Source organism: Anabrus simplex, chromosome 2, assembly GCF_040414725.1.
Source record: "Anabrus simplex isolate iqAnaSimp1 chromosome 2, ASM4041472v1, whole genome shotgun sequence".
Classification (NCBI taxonomy): domain Eukaryota; kingdom Metazoa; phylum Arthropoda; class Insecta; order Orthoptera; family Tettigoniidae; genus Anabrus; species Anabrus simplex.
Genome location: NC_090266.1, coordinates 3877392 through 3896982, shown reverse-complemented (window position 1 = coordinate 3896982; position 19591 = coordinate 3877392). Strand labels below are relative to the sequence as shown.

Here is a 19591-nt window from a genome sequence, read left to right as displayed (position 1 = left end):
ACGACATGAAGTGAAGATGAAAATCTAAAATTCGGACTAAGAGTGACCACCGTCGACGTGATATGTTCAAACCTTTTAAATAGCACAGTAGCCGGTGAAAGAACTCTCTCTAAGTATCGCGCAGTCGGATTCCTGTTTTTCTTTCATCCTTGTTATTTTTCATCTTCCTCCTTTCCCTCCCGTTCCTCCTTTGCTTGCATTATTAGAGTTTTGTAAAACGCCTTGGAGGTGTTAGTTTTTTTTTTTTACCGTGGCCAATAATTATGGTTGTCATGTTAAAATGTTGCTTTATGAAAAGTTTTTCCTTGTTGTCTTAAAAAGGAATGTTATGAGTCTACGGTATGTGTAAATCTTTCTAAAGTTTGTGAGAAGATTTTGGGTAGCAGTTTATTCCTTCGTTTTGATTGTTGGAACTCTGTGGTCTTTACTGAAATTGGGAAAACGCAGTACTGGACTTCATATATGTTATCTCTTGGACTTTTTTCAAATCCCGTGATAATCTGTGTATGTAATTTCAAAGTCAATTGTCTAACATATTTCATTATTCGAATTGTCGAATGAGGGTCCTTATCTCATTCCTGGTACCTACCACGGAAACCTCTCCTATCCCCCCCCCCCAGTGTTGCTTCCTATCGCTCTGCTCGTTACAGTTTGTTTTAAGCAGAATATTGGCCTCATCAACCATGTTAGGAGAATTGGTGACATATTCTCGCCTTTGCTTTGGAATCATCTCGTTTTTCAAACAGCGCCGATGCAAATATACTATGCCAAAGTTATTTATGTTGCACAATTGCGTTACAATCGCAATACATTCCATTTGACCACCTGAATCCGTGATATCTGCGATATCTTGCTCGAAATCTACAAGTTGAACTTCAGTGGAATAACATTTCGTAAACCCGAACTGCCTTCCATCAAACCAATAATTTATTTCGCAAACATGTCTTATATAATCAGAAAGAATCCCTTCCCAAATCTTACATGCGATGCATGTCAAATTGACTGGCCTGTAATTTTCAGCTTCATGTCTATCACCCATTCTTTTACACACACGGGCTACTGTAGCAACTCTCCATGCATTTGGTATAACACCTTCATGCAAACAATAATCAGATAAGTACTTCAGATATGGTACTATATCCCAACCCATTGTCTTTAGTATATCCCCAGAAATATTAACATTTCCATCCGCCTTTCTAGGTTTCAACGCTTGTAACTTACTGTAAATTTCTTTGTTATCATATGCAAATTTTTATACTTCTTTATTGTTAGTCGCCTCCTCTATCTGGACATTACCCTTGTAACCAACAATCTTTACATACTGCTGACTGAATACTTCTGCCTTTTGAAGATCCTCGCATACACATTCCCCCTTTTAATTAATGATTCCTGGAGTATCATTCTTGGAACCAGTTTCTGCCTTAACGTACGTATACATAACCTTCCATTTTTCACTAAAATTTATATGGCCCAATTGTGCTTGTGATCATGTTATCCTAAGCTGACTTCTTTGCTTAATTCAATTTCCTAGTAAGTTCCTTCGATTTCTCTTTACTTCCACAGCCATTTCTAACTCTATTTCTTTCCAACCTGCACCTCCTTCTTAGTCGCTTTAATTCTCTGCTTTAATAGAGTAGATCTTTACCATTCATCACCACTTTTAAAGGTAAAAACCTATTTTCACATTCCTCAACAATTGCTTTAAACACATCCCAGAGTCTATTTACATTATTTTTCCAGTTTTCCATCGTTAATTGTTACTTTTTAAAAACTCCCTAACGGCTGTTTTATCAGCCATATGGTACTGCATAATAGTCCTAATATAATACCTTCCTTTCTTTCACATTTATTTCTAACTACGACAAAAACAGCTTCGTGATCACTAATACCATCTATTATTTCGGTTGCTGTATAGAGATATCTGATTTTACCAGGACCACATCCGAAACATTCTTCCCTCTAGTTGGTTCCATTACTTTCTGAATCAGCTGCCTTTCCCATATTAACCTATTTGTTATTCATGATTCTTGTCGTCGCATTACCTTCCCAATTGACGTTTGGTAAATTGAGATCATCTGCTACTGTCACATTGTCCGACTCGTTGGCTGAATGGTCAGGGTACTGACCTTCGGTTCAGAGGGTCCCGGGTTCGACTCCCGGCCAGGTCGGGGATTTTAACCGTCATTGGTTAATTCCAATCGCACGGGGCTGGGTGTTTGTGCTGTCCCCAACATCCCTGCAACCAACACACACCACACATAACACTATCCTCGACCACAATAACACGTAGTTACCTAAACATGGCAGATGCCGCCCACCCTCATCGGAGGGTCTGCCTTATAAGGGCTGCATTAGGCTAGAAATAGCCACACGAAATTAAAATTAAACGGTCACATTCCTTTCAATCGCGTTTACAACATACCTGAATGAGCGTCAGCGCCACCCTTTCCCGGTCGGTACACTCAAAATACATCAAGTTGCCTCTTATCTTTGGAGATTAGCCTTACACCTAGAATTTCGTGTTTGTCATCTATAACTTTGTCGTAGCTTACAAATCCTTCTATCACCAGAAGGAATACTCCCCCTCTTGCCATTCCTACCTTATCAGTACGATACACACTCCAGTTCCGCGGGGAAATTTCTGTAACCATTATATCATTTCTCAGCCATAATTCAATTCCTATTACAATATCTGGGAAGTGTATATCTATTAAATTACTTAATTCGGTTCCTTTCTTTACAATACTTCACTTGAACACTAAAATGTTTATGTCATCCCTAACTGACTTCAATTTCCCTGTATCCTTATCATCGCGCCGTTTCCCACCCCGTTCCCTGAATGTACTTGTCTATAACACTTTTAACCAAATTTCCTAACTTGTATGTACTACTGCGGTTTAAGTGAAGGCCATCTCAGCTCTGATCCCTATCTCCTACCCACCTATTAGGATCTAGAGGTCTCACTCCCAGTTTTCAACATACCCACTCCATAGTCTCATTTAAATCCCCAATCACCTATCCCACCTATCAGTATCCCTCCTGCACAGTATTCCACTGATAACAATCTCCGCTTCCTTAAACTTCACCCGTGCTACATTTACCAGATCCCACACACCTCCATCTATGTTGGTACTTATACCTGCTTGTCTTACGTTGTTAGTACCAACGTGAAGCTACACCTCTTTCTCCTTTCCCTCTTCCTTCTCTTCTACTTTAATTTCTTCAACATCTTCCTCAACCTAATTCCTGGATAAAATTCCTCCACGCACTTTCCCCACATGTCTCACAATGGAATTCCCCATGACCAGAGCCTCAACCCTACCCACCTCATTTGTTCCCCTCCTCTCCTGGTCAGCCCTATCTTCACTCACTCTTGCAGAAGGTAACTCTTTCTCCCTTTTCTGCCTCCCAAGACCTTGTTCCACCTGTCCTTTCCTTTCCACTACTCTACATTTCCCTTTTCCACCTTTTCCCTTCCTCCCACTTCCACACATCTCAGCAACAGTTCCCTGTTCCTCATCTCCCCTTGGTTATTCTACCTGCAGTGACTCGTACCGATTTCTCACAGACATCTGTCCTGAAATCTGATCCTGAATAGAGCCCTTAGCCTGCAATATCCTTCCTCTTAAAACATTAGACAACCTCTCTTCTTAAATTCCCCAGTTTCCTTCCCATCCCTCTTTTACACCTACTGTATCCTGTACATTTTTTGAGGGAGGCGTACTTTCTTTCCTCTGAGAGAATCCTAATTATCTCCCTCAGACCCTCCAACTTCTCCCTCATTCTCCTTAATGCCCGGTCACACCCACAGTTCCTACACTTGCACTCCTTAGTCATTCTTCCCGGAATAATGAGAAGAAACGGAAAAGTAAAATAACTTATTATGTGCAAAATAAAAATGAAAGGAAAAATATTGTCTAGGATAGTTTACAAAGATCACACAACAACAAGGTAATTTATATTAGTTACTACTACACTACAATACTAGCCTACTTAGTTGTACGAATTTTTTTCTACAACACCCTAACAGAATGAAAATTGCTGTTAATTACTGAAACCCGAACGTAATACACAATAATTAGGCTTATACAATTCTAAACTGAAGTTAATCTACCCTAATTACTGCCACAGGGAGATAATAATGAAACCACAGATACCGTAGATACTGCAGATACTATACTACACAAATATTTCACAGTAATAGAACTAACATACCAATTTATACTGAGATACGTACTATAATACACTACAATAATGTTAAACTAAGTTCATACCTATCCTAATTACAACAGGTTATTACTAAGCACGAACAGATATGGAAATTACAATTAAAGTTTGCAATTCGCAAGACTGCTCAAAATAATAAAATAAGCACTCTCAATTCTAGTAAATTACTACAATACACTACAATAGTTTTTAAACTCCGTTCAAACGTATCCTAATTACAACAGGTTATTATCAAGTACAAATAGATGTGAAAATTACAATTAGGCATAAAGTTTGAAATTCGCAAGAACTACTCAAGGATTACTAACACATTTAAACGCGTAGACAGATGATTATTATTAGTGCTACTTTATCCTTCTATGCTCTAATAGAAATGAAACTTTGCGTTTGTTTAAAGGCTAAAGTAGGGAAAGGGTTACCGTACACAAAGAAAAACATTAATATAACATGCAAGATACTATCTAATATACGGTATATTTACTACAATTCTCAACTGAAATGTGGTTATGTGATTATTGCATCTGCTGGATTACTATGATTTTCCCTACTAAGCGGGACGGGGTATAAAAGTGACCTTAATTACTGAAAAATACGAGGTTGTCGACAACAATTTCTTAAAAATATTTCTGTCAAATCTAGTCCTATTACTCCAGGGACTTGAATTGCAATTGTTGGAATATATGAACTTCATTATTATTAGCTACTGCTCATACATTCTGAAAGACCGAGGGAGAGAAATATAAATTACGGATACCTTAACTAGCTACTCAGAACTACAAATGATCGGAATAAAGTACAAGGTCAGCTGATTTTTATTTATATTTACTTGAGTTCAGGAATGTAGCCAACAATGCAATATTTGAATATGAAGAGCGACAATAATGAATAACAAAACAACGTCTGTTAACTATTTCGCCAGTACAATAGTATATATTATGTTGAAACTCTTTATTTAAATAAAATTTACATGAGTATCGCGTTATTTAAAGAAATTAGTACCTTCGTTATAGGTGGACAGTTGAACTGCTGAATTACGACTCTTTTTAATATCCCTTCCTTGTAAGTATCTTATCTACAAACCTACTGATATTTGAATAAAAAATTTAAGATAGACATTTCTTGGTTCACGCAGTCCTAAATTACAGCTTGTAATCTAGCGAACAAGTACGGAACTACCCGGTGTAAACATTGTAAATAAATACCACTCATGTGAATTACTACAAACAAACACCAATATTTGAGGAAGTAAATGTACCACACACTACTTTGTCACTAAAATAATGCCTTTCTTATACCGTAATTCGCGGTCCTATATATATTATGGGCTACAAAATGGCATTGATAGATTCAAGTACATTATGTAGTTGCTTATGATATACAGAGCAGTTTAGTATGATCTCTAGTCTGTGGCTTTTGGGACAAGTTATTAGGTACTTACTCGGAATTCTGCGTCGATGTGGTCAAATCTTTCGGAATCCTGTGGTAATTGCCTGCGAATATCTTCCGAACTCATAAAAATTGATTCGAGATGAATCCACGTTCGTTGTACGTCAAACCATTGACTTATGATTTGATCAGCCATGGAGAGTTTGTTGAGCCATGAGGATACTTCAACCAAGAAGTGAGCTATGAACTTTGATGTCATCAGATTTTGCAGTTGCACCTGGAAGAGGACAAAACTGTACTGTACTGTACTCTATTGTACTACTTCTACCCGTCTATTTCTAGTTTACTAACTTGATTCTCTTCCAGTGTCTCGATGATGTGATCTTTAATGCGGAGCAGATTGCAGTTTGTGCGCAGATGAAACTCCGTATCAAACTCCATCTTCGACCAAGTTACTTGTAGTTCTCGTAGCATCTTCTCCATCGAGAGCTCCTTAACAGCTGCAATAATTTAAACACAAGCAGTATGAGCGCCGTGTATGCCTCCCTTCTTTCACTACTCGTAATTTAAATTGTGTCTTAAAATTGTACACAATACGATTTCAAAAAAAGAATACGTTTGTAACAAGAATAGTAGCCGAGTTTATACAAGCAGTGAATTACAGCTCATGAACGCCAATCTTTCATTCATCCCAGTGACTCTAACCGTTCATGGATAACTATGTAATTTTGCATTAATGAAAGTAGATATTAAATAAACAATATTGTAACGTCTTTGTGCTACAAAACGGAACACGTGCTGGCTTAAAGGAATTTAAATAAGGCAAGCTTTTCTGTCAGTGCACTGTACTCTCATATAGCCGAACGGAGTGGTTTTTTTGTTTTTTGTTTTTTTTTTACTTTCGAGGGAATAACTTGGTGTAAGAATCTGTAATTAATTGTCAAGGTTTTTGAAACCCGTCATGAAGCCATCTGGTTTAGCTCTAAATACCTTCTGTGAGGGTGGGGCAGTGACGCAATTTAATTTTTATCCCCAAATATATACTCTCTCTGTGTCCTAGATGTCAGAGAACTAGGAGAGCCAGTACGCGGTGTTAGGTAGAGGCAGGGCATCCCCTTTAAGTTTTGAAATCAATGTGTTCTGCGCCGAACAATCAAGGAATGGGGACTACTTGAAAGCTTTTTATCAAGACATTATAAGAATTGCCTGGTATTTATTTTCACTAGTAAAGCTTTATTTTCTTTGGATCTGTACAGACCTGCTAATGGATCTAATTAGAAGAAAATAAAATAAAATTTAAAATAAAAGGTTACATTATAATAAATGTCTTCTTCCTCTTGAGCGTGTGTTCCTGCAGGCCTAACTCCTCTTTCAACTCTCATTCATTGCTCACCGTCTACTGATCAACATGGCGTGGCCGACCGTCTCTTCTCTTAACTCTAGGAGTCCGTTTCCCAGCTCGTCTCCTCTCAGCAGTCACCCCCACACGGGTGAACTGTATTTGCGGATCTCATATACCCACACATTGCATGGTTGGTTACTCTACTCCCTGGCTACCTCAACCTCCCTTCAGTTGAGCCAGGTAGCCTGCACTCTCCTCTTCCCCACCAGTAGTAGTCTTCTGCCTTCTTCATTTCCCATTATTTTCATTGTGCAACGTTTCGTGATTATATGCAACAACCTACTTATACTACTTGTTCTTTTCTATTCTCTCCACTAACTATCCTATAATTGTATTTTCCTTTCCTGCCTGGATCATAATATTCAATTACCATCACTCATTACATTTAAGTCTCTCCTCACGAATTCTCTTACATATTATTATTAACAAATGAAAGTTTTCACCACACAATATACATACCGTATTATCTTTCAATTTTGTCTATCCCTTATTCTCATATCATACACCAAATTAGTCCCGTTCATTCCATCCTTTTACCCTTATATTAACTACTTGGTTTTACTAATGAACATATTCAAGGTCGCCCTCCTCCTACCAACACCCCTCTGATAGTATTCTTCCAACATTTTCCTTTACTCCTTTCCCAATAAAGGCCTGTCTATGACACTTATCTATCCAATCTTCCCCGTATTTTGATGCCCTCTTCTCCTTCATTTAAACACTTCATTTAAACACTTTTGTAATACTCCAGCTGTCAGCTTCATTAGTAATACGCCATCAGCAAAAATCAGACATGGAATTTCTAGTTGTCGTAAAAGCGGACAAGTCTCTTTTCCCTCCCCAAGCCCGAATAAAATGTTATTTATAAATATCAAAAATATGATTGGGGATAATTCACACCCTTTTTTCATGTATTTTAGATTACATTAAGAAACTTACAACCCCTTCCTCAATTATAATGCTATAGTACACTTTCTATTGCCCTTCTCATCTTATTTCTTTTTTTTGTTGCTAGTTGCTCTACGTCGCACCGACACAGATAGGTCTTATGGCGACGATGGGACAGGGAAGGTCTAGGAGTGGGAAGGAAGCGGCCGTGGCCTTAACTAAGGTACAGCCCCAGCATTTGCCTGGTGTGAAAATGGGAAACCACGAAAAACCATTTTCAGGGCTGCCGACAGTGGGGTTCGAAGCTACTATCTCCCGCATACTGGATACTGGCTGCAGCTATCGAGCTCGGTTCATCTTATTTCAAAAAGCGCTGCCCTCTACAATTAGCTTCCTTATTACAGACCGTTATGCCCTTCAGCGTTCAGTCTGCAAGCTTCTGTGAATATACTACACGTCGCCTCAGTCCTCTACTTGCACTTAGTTCTATACCTCTTATCTTTAAATCGTTAGAAACTGAGTCTAACCATCGTCGTCTTGGTCTCTCTCTGCTTCCCTTACCCTCCATAACAGAGTCCATCATCCTCCCATCTAACCTATCCTCATCCATTAGCCTCACGAGACCCCACCGCCGGAGCCGGTTTATGCGTACAGCTTCATCCATCGATTTCCTTCCTAACTTAGACTTTATCTCCTAATTTCGAATACCCTCCTGCCATTGTTCCCACATGTTTGTACCAGCAATCATTCTTTCTACTTTCATGTCTTTTATTTCTAACTTATGAATAATATATCCTGAGTCCACCCACTTTTTGCTTCCGTAAAGCAAAGTTGGTCTGAAAACAGACCGAAGTTATGATAGTTTAGTCCGGGAGCTGACTTCCTACTTACAGAATACTGTTGATCGCAACTGCGAGCTCACTGAATTAGCTTTGCTGTGCCCTGATTCAATCTCACTTAATATATTACCATCCTGGGAGAACACCCAACCGAAATACTTTAAATTATCGACCTGTTCTACATTTGTATCACAAATCTGACATCAATTTAGTCTTCTTAAGGCTAAATTTCATACCATATTCTTTGCACCCCCTTCTCAAGTTCCATGAGGTTAGAGTGCAGGCTTTCGGCATAATCTGCCGTTAAGAGCAAGTCGTCAGCATAGGCCAGACTGCTTACTATATTTTCACCTAAGTGAATCCCTCCCTGCCATCTTATACCTTTCAGCAGAGGATCCATGTAAAGTACGAACAGCAGAGGAGAAAGATTACAGCCTTCTGTATCCCCTGTACATAGCTTGAACCAAGAACTCATTCTACCATCAATTCTCACTGCAGTCCAAGTGTCAACATAAATGCCTTTGATCGATTTTATTAATCTACTTTTAAATCAATAGTTCCCCAGTATGGCGAATATAATTTCCCTCGGTACCCTGTCATATGCTTTCTCTAGATCTACGAAACATAAATACAGCTGTCTATTCCTCTCGTTGCATTTTTCAATTACCTGGCGCATACTGAAAATCTGATCCTGACAGCTCCTCCGTGGTCTGAAACTACACTGGTTTTCATCCAACTTCTTCTCAACCACTGATCGCACCCTCCCTTCCAAGATGCCAGTGAATACTTTGTCTGGTATACTGTGCAATGAGATAGATCGTTAGTCTTGCAATCCTTCCTGTTCTCTTGCTTAGAGATAGGTGCAATTACCGCTCTTGTCCAATATGAAGGTACCTTACCAACACTCCATGCTAATCTTACTCCTCAACGATGCCATTTCATCCCTTCCTTCCAAGTGTACTTCACAATTTCAGGTCTAATATCATCTATTTATGCTGCTTTATGACAATGGAGTTTATTTACCATCCTTTCCACCTCCTCAAGAGTAATTTCACCAACGTCATGATCCTCTTCCCCGTGAGCTTGGCTGTTCGCAACACCACCAGGAAGATTCCATTTCACGCTTAGAATATGCTTAAAACATTCTCTTCACCCCTTCAGTGATTCCCTGGGATCTATAACGAGTTCACCTGAATTACCCAAAAGACTGCTCATACCCTTTATCCTTCCCTTCCTGAGATTCTTTATTACTGTCCAGAAAGCTTTCCCCGATGCTTTCCAGGTTATTATCAAGATATTCACTCTGCATTGTTCCTCGCTTGGAGATATTTCTGATAAGCCTTCTTTTTACGTTTACAAGCTGCTTTCAGTTCATCATTCCACCAAGATGTTCGCTTTTCCCCTTCTTTACATACAGTTTTTCCTAGGCAATCCCTTGCTGTTTCTTCTACAGCATCGCTCTGTGCCAACCATTCTCCTTCTATATCCTGAACCTGCTTACTGTCTACTGTTAGAGACTTCTCATAAATCATATCCATGCACTTCTGTCTAATTTCCTCGTCCTGGAGATTTTCTACCCTTATTCGTTTAGAAACAGATTTCACTTTCTCTATAGTAGGCCTGGAGGTAGTTAGTTCACTACAGATCAGATAAGAAGTCTGTATCATCCTAAAATTCCTAACACACTTCCTGAATTCGAAGTCGCTGAAGACATAGTCTATTATGGATCTTGTACCCCTAGCCTCGTATGTGTAGCGGGGAATAGACTAATGCTTGAAGAATGTATTCGTAACTGCTAAACCCATACTAGCACAGAAGTCCAGAAAACGCTTCGAATTCCCATTATTTTCCATATCATCCCCATATTTAGCAATCACCCGTTAGTATACTTCAATTCTATTTCCAACCCTCGCATTGAAATCGTCCATTAGCACTATCCTATGTTTGCTGTTGACCCAGACTACAATGTCGCTCAATGCTTCATAACAACTTCATCCTCATCTGCACACTCACATGGTGAATACACTGAGACAATTCTCGTCCTAATTCCTCCAACTGCCAAATCTACCCACATCATTCGTTCATTTACGAGCCTAACAGAAACTATGTTGCGTGAAAAGGTATTCCTGAAAAAGAGCCCTCCCCCAGACTCTGCCCTTCCCTTTCTAACACCCATCAAGTACAATTTACAATCTCCTATCTCTTCCACTTTATCTCCCCTCACCCGTATATCATTTACGCCTAGCACATTCATATTTATCCTCTTTGCTGACTCAGCCAGTTCCACTTTATTTCTTCCATAAGCCCCATTAATATTGATATCTCCCCATGGAATTCTATTTCGTTCGCCAAGTTCATTCCGAGGAGTCCCTCGCCTATCAAATGCGAATTGGACTCCGTTACTCCCATAGATCCGAGGCCTGCTAAAAACGTTCTGAGCTCTGTATATTCATGAAGCAGGATGCTACCCTACTTGCACATAATCGAAGTGAGGATCTCTCCTCTAACTGGTTAGTGACCAAAGGTGGATTGTATAGTCCTAGCCGTCTGAGCTCAAAGAAGGCCATGAATCAGAATATGTCCGAGATGTCCACTCCCATTCCATGGCCACTGGTATCCCGACTCTCAGGACCACTTACTAGACCACTTAACCGTTGCCCATGGTTTACGCACTATGACGTGACTACAGTAACCCACACTATGAACCTTTACATATTTATTTATTATTGTTCTTACAATCACTATATCATCTATCGTCCTCCTTCCCTTTATAAATCCTCTCCGACCGACCGATAGTATGGAAAACTCTCCCACAATTACTCAACATGTTTACCAATATACCCGTATATACCGTTGTCAAGGAGCCTACAAGTATTATAACTCTGTAATTACTAGGATTACTCTTCTCTACTTTCCTTTTATGAATAGGACATACGATTCCTTTCTGCTATCCTTTCGGAAATGTTGCACCCTCGAATACCTTGTTAAATAATTTGGCTCTATTCATGCTCAACTGTCCGGTCTTAATGGCTTGTTTACAAAATCTATTTGTTATACCATTCCACCTCCCGCCTGCCGACCCGCTCTTCGCTCTTCCTGGCACTGCTGACATCAATTTTTCTGTCCTTTATCCAAAGTATAACTTCCTATTCGTATGGCACAACCCTTCTTCGTTTTTTCCTTCCTTCCTAATAACTTCCGAAAATAATACACTCATGTTCCGTAATCAATTTTCTCGCCCATACGTTTTGCCCTGGCTTTTCTTACAATCCATATTAATCGCTTACGTTTGCCATAAAACTATTCCTCTCTAATACGATACAAACCCCCGTCTTCTCCCTCCACCCATGCTTCCTCGTAACAACGTTTCTCTTGAAACTCTTTCTAGGAATATAACAGTATACAGCAGTCAGGTGAATGGTAGCGTTCATTCTGAATTTAAAAATATATGAAATACGTCATGATTGAGGACTGACTACAAATTACAACTGCTATCTTACTCACTACACCACATTTACTAGATATTTTGGTTGGGAAGTTATGTCACTTTCTTCTGCAAAGGCAGTTTTACTCATTTTCTGGAAGAGAGCAACATATAACAGGGGATCATCGTATATCAGGTATATTTCCAAAGTAGTAAAACTGGCATATACTTAATTGAAGATCAACACTTTGTCCACAGATTACCGAGCGAGTTAGGGTCGCGTAGGTTTGAGCTTGAATTGGGAAGGTAGTGGGTTCGAATCCCACCGCCGGCATCCCTGAAAACTGTATTCCATGGTTTCCCATTTTCACACCGAACAACTTTTCTTAATCCTAGTGCTTCCCAACATTGCATGCTTGATGTGGTAGTGCGACGTGAAACGACTAGCAAGTTTTATTGATTGAAGTACCTTTGTCGACGATGTGTTTAACTTCTTCTTCGCACTCGTGAAGGTTAAGATCCAGCAGCTCCGCCAACGTCAATCCTTCATCACTGACGAGCCGAACCTACATCATAAGAGAATACAATATATACATGTTATTCTCTATAGAGTAATAAATAAGTTACAAGATTGTGAGCAACTGCAACGTGACCTCGATAATATTGTGAGATGGACAGCAGGCAATGGTATGTTGATAAACGGGGTTAAAAGTCAGGTTGTGTGTTTAGCAAATAGGAAAAGTCCTCTGAGTTTTAATTACTGCCTTGATGGGGTGAAATTTCCTTTTGAGGATCATTGTAAGTATCTAGGTGTTAATATAAGGAAAGATCTTCTTTAGGATTGTAAATAAAGGGTGCCGATCTCTGCACATGGTTATGAGGGTGTTTATGGGTTGTAGTAAGGATGTAAAGGAGAGTGCATATAAGTCTCTGGTAAGACCCCAACTAGAGTATGGTTCCAGTGTATGGGACACTCACCAGGATTACCTGATTCAAGAACTGGAAAAAATCCAAAGAAAAGCAGTTCGATTTGTTCTGGGTGATTTCCCGACAAAAGAGTAGCGTTACAAATATATTGCGAAGTTTGGGCTGGGAAGAATTGGGAGAAAGAAGAAGAGCTGCTCGACTAAGTGGTATGTTCCGAGCTGTCAGCGGAGAGATGGCGTGGAATGACATTAGTAGACGAATACGTTAGAGCGGTGTCTTTAAAAGTAGGAAATATCACAATATGAAGATAAAGTTGGAATTCAAGAGGAGAAATCGAGGCAAATATTCATACATAGGAAGTGTTGCGGCTTTTGTGTTGGTACTAGCTTGCTGCATTTGATTTTGTTACAGTTGGCAATGTGCTGCTGCGTTTTGTTTTATACACACACTGACCGGCGGCAGTACACGTTTTTTGGTGTACCTCTGAATTTGTTGCACATACCTGCAAATATGCAGTGTTTTACTTGTGTGTAATAAATGTTTGAATCACGTTGTGAGTGATGTGATTGTGTCTGCTCGTTTGGGGCAGTCTGGTCCTCCATCTGACTTGTTTTAAAATTGTATTTGTGCGCCTATGGAACTGAACTTTGTTATGTGCGGCCGATATGTTGTTTCGTCGTTCGCAACAGGAAGGCGAGTTAGGGATCTGAATAACTTACCAAGGGAGATGTTCAATGTATTTTCAATTTCTTTGAAATCGTTTAAGAAAAGGCTAGGAAAACGGCAAACAGGGAATCTGCCACCTGGGTGACTGCCGTAAATGTAGATCAGTAGTGATTGATTGTTTGATTGATTGATTGATTGATTGATTGATTGATTGATTGATTGATTGATTGATTGATTGATTGATTGATCGATTGATTGATTGATTGATTGATTGATTGATTGATTGATTGATTGATTGATTGATTGATTGATTGATTGATTGATTGATTGATTGATTGATTGATTGATTGATTGATTGATTGATTGATTGATTGATTGATTGATTGATTGATTGATTGATAATTGTTGCGTGCTGGCGGGCTATCTCAACTTCCATTAATGTATTATCTGTCTACTAAATACTTAATCCTACACATACCAGGACCTCAATGAGTCACACTAACACTCACTCGATCCTCCCGGTGCCTGTTTAGCAGTCCTGCAGCCGACAATCTCACAGTTCGGGATGACGTACCCTATATGCTTTCTCCAGTAGAACTTCATTCAGTGCCGAAAGCCGATATCCAGAGATCTCTCCCATGATGCACCAGAGACTCACAGCAGAGAGTAATGTGTCAGACAGGCAGAAAGAACACTCTCTGTCACTTCCACGGGCAGAACACTGTCAGGCTGTCAAAAATCTGCACTCCAAATGGACTGAAGTGAACCATCCTTGACTTGTGTAGACGGAGAGACTGCGGGCACTAGGCTCACGGTTGTACAGTCCTCGTCATCCCTAGCGTATACAGTCAGAGACTAGAGGGAGACCAGCAGTGACGACTCACATTTCGTGTTGCAATATCACATACTGTATTATCCGATGTTGCTCTATTGTAAATATATAGCTGCGAATGGAATCGTATTGGGACAAAATTCTACTGACCATTTCAGGTACAACCATACCAAAATGGCCTTTTCTATGAAAATCTTGAATTCATTCTCGTGCTGAATCAATGATATTATCCCCTAAAATTCGTTCCCTGTACAAGCGTTTGACAAGAATGTCAATATCGGGTGCCTGATCGTCTCCATTCTTAACATTTACCTTTCTACACAGAAGTCTCAGATATAATTCCACTTAACTACGTGAAGTCATAGTGCGTATAAATGTTCCCACGATGAGACTTATAGCTGTATTGAATCTATTCTGGTAGGCTATTATTTTCATGACTGAATTCGTAGTTGCGTTTGTTTGCAGTACTTTACTAAGTACAGAATTAAATAGAGAACCTGAAATTTGTGACAGACGGGAAGAGATAATGTTTGACAATATCGATTTCACATAGTTGTTAGGCAGTACAGGTTTAGGTGTGCATTCGTACTTGACGAACTGATTCCGATTTGTAGTAGTTTTGTATATGACATAAGGTAGCTTCAAGAAATAAGGTAAGAAGGGCTCACACGGACAAATTTCATTTTACAGCAATATATTAGGATTCACACTAATACTATCCAACATAGTCACCATTCTTTTCCAAGCACTTGTTCCAGCAGTACACCAGTGCAGGGATGCCAGCATGGAAGGAGTCTGCGTCCAGTCCCTGAAGCCACGTAATACTGGATGGCCGGCCGTATCATTGTTGAATCCCTTTCCATCCATGTGTTTGTTTAACGGTCCTAGTAGATGGATAGGCTTGTAGCGAGGATTGATTAGTACCTCCCACCAGAAGTGTCGTAACAATTAACGCATGGTATTGGCTGCGTGCAGTAAAGCCTTCTCGTCCAGCAGCATGACGCCTGCTGAGAGAAGCCAACTTTGTTTTCTGCTTTTTGCTCTTTTCAAAGCAATGAGCAAGATTCACTGTCGCTTCGCTTGTGAAATATCAACCATCTGTCTATTGAATATTACGTCAGTTCCTCGAAGTGAATGCAGTACTTGGTTCGTCCTCTATACTTGGAGAAGTTAATAATAGTACTTCTTTCATACATAACCGAACACAGCATGGACACAAATGAGCATTGACCTACATAATTCCATGCGGGAATTCCGATGATCTTGACAGCACAGTCTTCAGCCCTGAAGCTATTTGGATCCTCAAACAGCACCGCCTATAACTATTAAGTTATAAGGAAAACAATGGTGATAGGTTAGTGAGAGAAGATGAGGAGTGAGGTAGTTTTCTACTGTTTCGGAATGTGCTATTGCAGCTAGACTGGTCCTACACATGAATGCACTGTCATGCCCCAAAATTCATTATTCACCACCACCCAAAATTTCGCAGCATCCATACAATCACAGCTCTGAATGAATCAGAATGAGGAGGAAAATGAAATGGTGAAGTACTCAGTTGTACTTCCCGAAATTACTTACGGTCACTTCTGTCGGAAGAGCAGCTAGACTCTATCATAATTCCACCGTAGACGTCCGGCAGTTAAAACAGAATGAGAAAAAAGACGATCATTTCATAAATATAGTATTTTAAATCATAGAAGTAACACAGTATTGCATCAAACTCTACGTTTTGAAGAATAACACATAACAAATAGATCTATCACAATTAGCAAGGGGTGCGACAAACATGTCATATTCTAAAATTGATAAAAACCATGCCACCCTTCGTCATGCAAATATCAAAAGGATATGATACAATGTCATTTTCCCCATGGACAGTGATGAGTGTGAAATGACGTACCGGTCACAATGTTGGTTACATAAAGTTATTGTGGCTTTTCACACGGACCTCAGTGTGTAAGTATATTCTTTCAAGATTAGACATTTACAAATAAATACGCTCTTCACCCTCATTGAATTATTAATATTATTTTACCAACTAATCGTTTTATAATTGTTCGTACAATGAGTACAGATACAAGAAATGAGCTTAACTTAAAACAGATTACAAGGATATCCTTGGAGTTAAATATAATTGTCTTTGAGTTATTCTTTAAATGTATTCCAAAAATTTCCAGAAGGACAGTTATATATTGACTACCATACGTCATTCAATTGACTACATAGATGACTGCAAGCTGTCCACTTCGTCACGTACTAGATGACGACACAACTCTACTTCCCCTTTCTCCGGAATATTCCACGACCAATCAGACCATGTCACACCGCTATCACACTAGGTCTGCACGAAGGCAGTTCTCCAAGGCAACGCGGATTAAACATTTGCCAGATAAGATCGCGAGGCAAGCTGCCCGAATCAGATCGCCATTTTGTATACAGAAGCCACCACAGGGTTTTAACTAGTTAAACGACTAACACAATTTCTTTTATCACACTCCGAAGAGCAATTCTCGGAAGTTAAACAGTCAACACGGCCTTTTAACCACAAGAATATCACTCAAGGAAGTTGTTAAATATAAACAATAAATACCTGAAGACTGGTGCATCTGACATAAACTGTCATTCAAGCACAAGTGTTTTTGAATAAGTGCCTTACCATAAACACTTTAGAATATTTTAAAGTATGTTTATTAAAAACAAAGTGTTTAACAGCACCACAGACGCGAATTTTAATTAAGTTATAATTTTTTCACAAATGCCTGAAGATTATTACAAACACGAACTTTTTATTCACGCCACCTAATTTTATCAAAAAGAATTTTACCATAGACGCTTTTAAATATTTTAAATATTTTTTTCATCATTTAAGTTTTTTAAACTCAATTGTTAACGATACTGTAATTTACGTATCATTCACATAAATCTCCTAACCCCCAACCCCCCCCCCCAATCTTCCAATTCATTTAAAGCATCTAGAGCAATAGTTTTTGGATTCCCATGGGATATAGTTTTAAGATCCAATGTGCTTGCTTTTAAATGTTATCATCTAAGATTTTTTATATACAGTTGAAGATGACCACTAAGTGGTCGAAACATGTACTGTGTTTGTTAATGTATTTTTAAGTTTGCCAAAGGCAAAAGAAATAAAGTATCGATTAGGTGGCTTTTTAGATTAATTTGTTGATACATAGATGATTGAAGATTGTAAGTCATATATTTAACGCAAGTAGTAGGAGCAGAGTATGTTCTGAGACGATGGGTCCTGAACAAGCAATTTCACACCCCGAGTCAGCATGTTTCTTTCTGGAAGTAGGGCTACCAGTTTTCTAACCCAATGGGTCCAGTCGTAAGGCTATGAGGGTTCTGGCCATGGTCAATAACCTCTAGGTGAGGTTAAGACATGAAATGACGTCTTGACCTTACGTACGGGAGCAATCCTAAAATCACAGGCCACCTTTCAAGTTCCCAATGGTCAGGGCGATGACCTGTCCCTAGCTGAAAATAAGACGTTATAACCTTACGTACGAGGGCAATGCTAAACTCATGGCCCACCTTGGGGGAGCCGAATTGTTCAGGTGACTCGAGGGTGAGGTGAAGAAGTTATTACGTGTTAACCTAACCTCACATAGGCAATTTACCGTCTCCCCGTGGAGGAGCCCAATCGGTCAGGTGACTTTTAGTTGAAATTAGGATATTATCATTAATTGTAGTTGAGGTCAGGACATTATCATTGAACGTTAGCCCAACCTTGCTGAAAGGAACGCTTAACTAACCTCACATGTGCAATCCTCCACAATGTAGGTTGAAGGGCAATTTTCGTGTCTACTGATGTTAATGCTGCATTGTTATCATTTTGCCAACGGATCAGAATTAGCTCTTGGTTTTCATTGATTATAATACGCATGTAGGAGTCAGCGAATGATAATGTACTTGTAAAAGTACTGTTTTCATTAATCATCCAGTTGTTAGTAGATTTTGGGCACCATACTGCCATCCGTAAAATATTACAACCGGGCGAGTTGGCCGTGCGGTTAGGAGCGCGCAGCTGTGAGCTTGCATCCGGGAGATAGAAGGTTCGAACCCCATTGTCGGCAGCCCTGAGGATGGTTTTCCGTTGTTTCCCATTTTCACACCAGGCAAATGCTGGGGCTGTACCTTAATTAAGGCCACGGCCACTTCCTGGCGATTCCTAGGCCTTTCCTATCCCATCGTCGCCATAAAACCTATCTGTGTCGTTGCGACGTAAAACAAATAGGAAAAAAAATCATTACATTTTTCAACATTAAAAAGGGTACGGTTTCCTTGTACTTGTAATACCGACATACTTCTATCTATCCATATCCAAAATATTTACTTCATTACGCGCTTCAGAGAAGAGGAAAGCTAGACCATGAGATGTGATCACGATGTTTAGCATCTTTTCCGCATTTCTGTACTAGCGTATTACCTAAATCCTGGAGAATCTGGATGTGGGCATCTGTTAACTCGATGACTTTTCGCAAATATGTGGTATGTCCTGTCGATGTACACTGTTTTATAGATACTGGTGATTGTAAGCTACAAGTGTATGGCGATCTAAATTAATGCGCTGATTGTGTTTATTCGCAAGCCTAAACGTGAGTCATCAATGTGTTTTACGGTCAGAGGGTGGTGAAGCACTACAGACTGATTATCATGAAAGCCATCATTATTTTCTTTTGTAATTATAAACACGAGCAAGATGTGAGAGATGTGAGGTCTGTAATAATATTATACCTTTTTCTCCTTACATGATGGTCATCGAATAGTGTTATAAGTTGATCAAACACATGACGTGCCTTCGGCGTTGGTTCTCCTGGTGAAACCCGAGCAATAGTCCAATCGAAACAGGTTGTGATTTAGTCAATCTAGGAAGAAGGCTCAATTACACATTTATGCGTGATGTTGCTCACAGTAAGAGAGATGTTGTAATTGTAATTACCAAAACCCTCACCACCAATCTGTTCAGTTAACGCAGTTTC

At 39.5% G+C, this 19591-nt stretch overlaps 1 protein-coding gene across 1 annotated transcript in view; it reads right to left on the bottom strand.

Moving 5' to 3' along the window:
• LOC136863901 (dynein beta chain, ciliary-like) overlaps positions 1–19591 on the bottom strand; it is a 5220903-nt gene that overhangs the window by 3575963 nt on the left and 1625349 nt on the right. The window contains exons 27-30 of the mRNA XM_068226514.1: positions 16170–16199; positions 12636–12732; positions 5965–6113; positions 5666–5890 (exon numbers count right to left, since the gene is read on the bottom strand). Coding sequence (XP_068082615.1) covers positions 5666–5890; positions 5965–6113; positions 12636–12732; positions 16170–16199 — 501 coding nt within the window. The remainder of the gene's footprint in view (positions 1–5665; positions 5891–5964; positions 6114–12635; positions 12733–16169; positions 16200–19591) is intronic.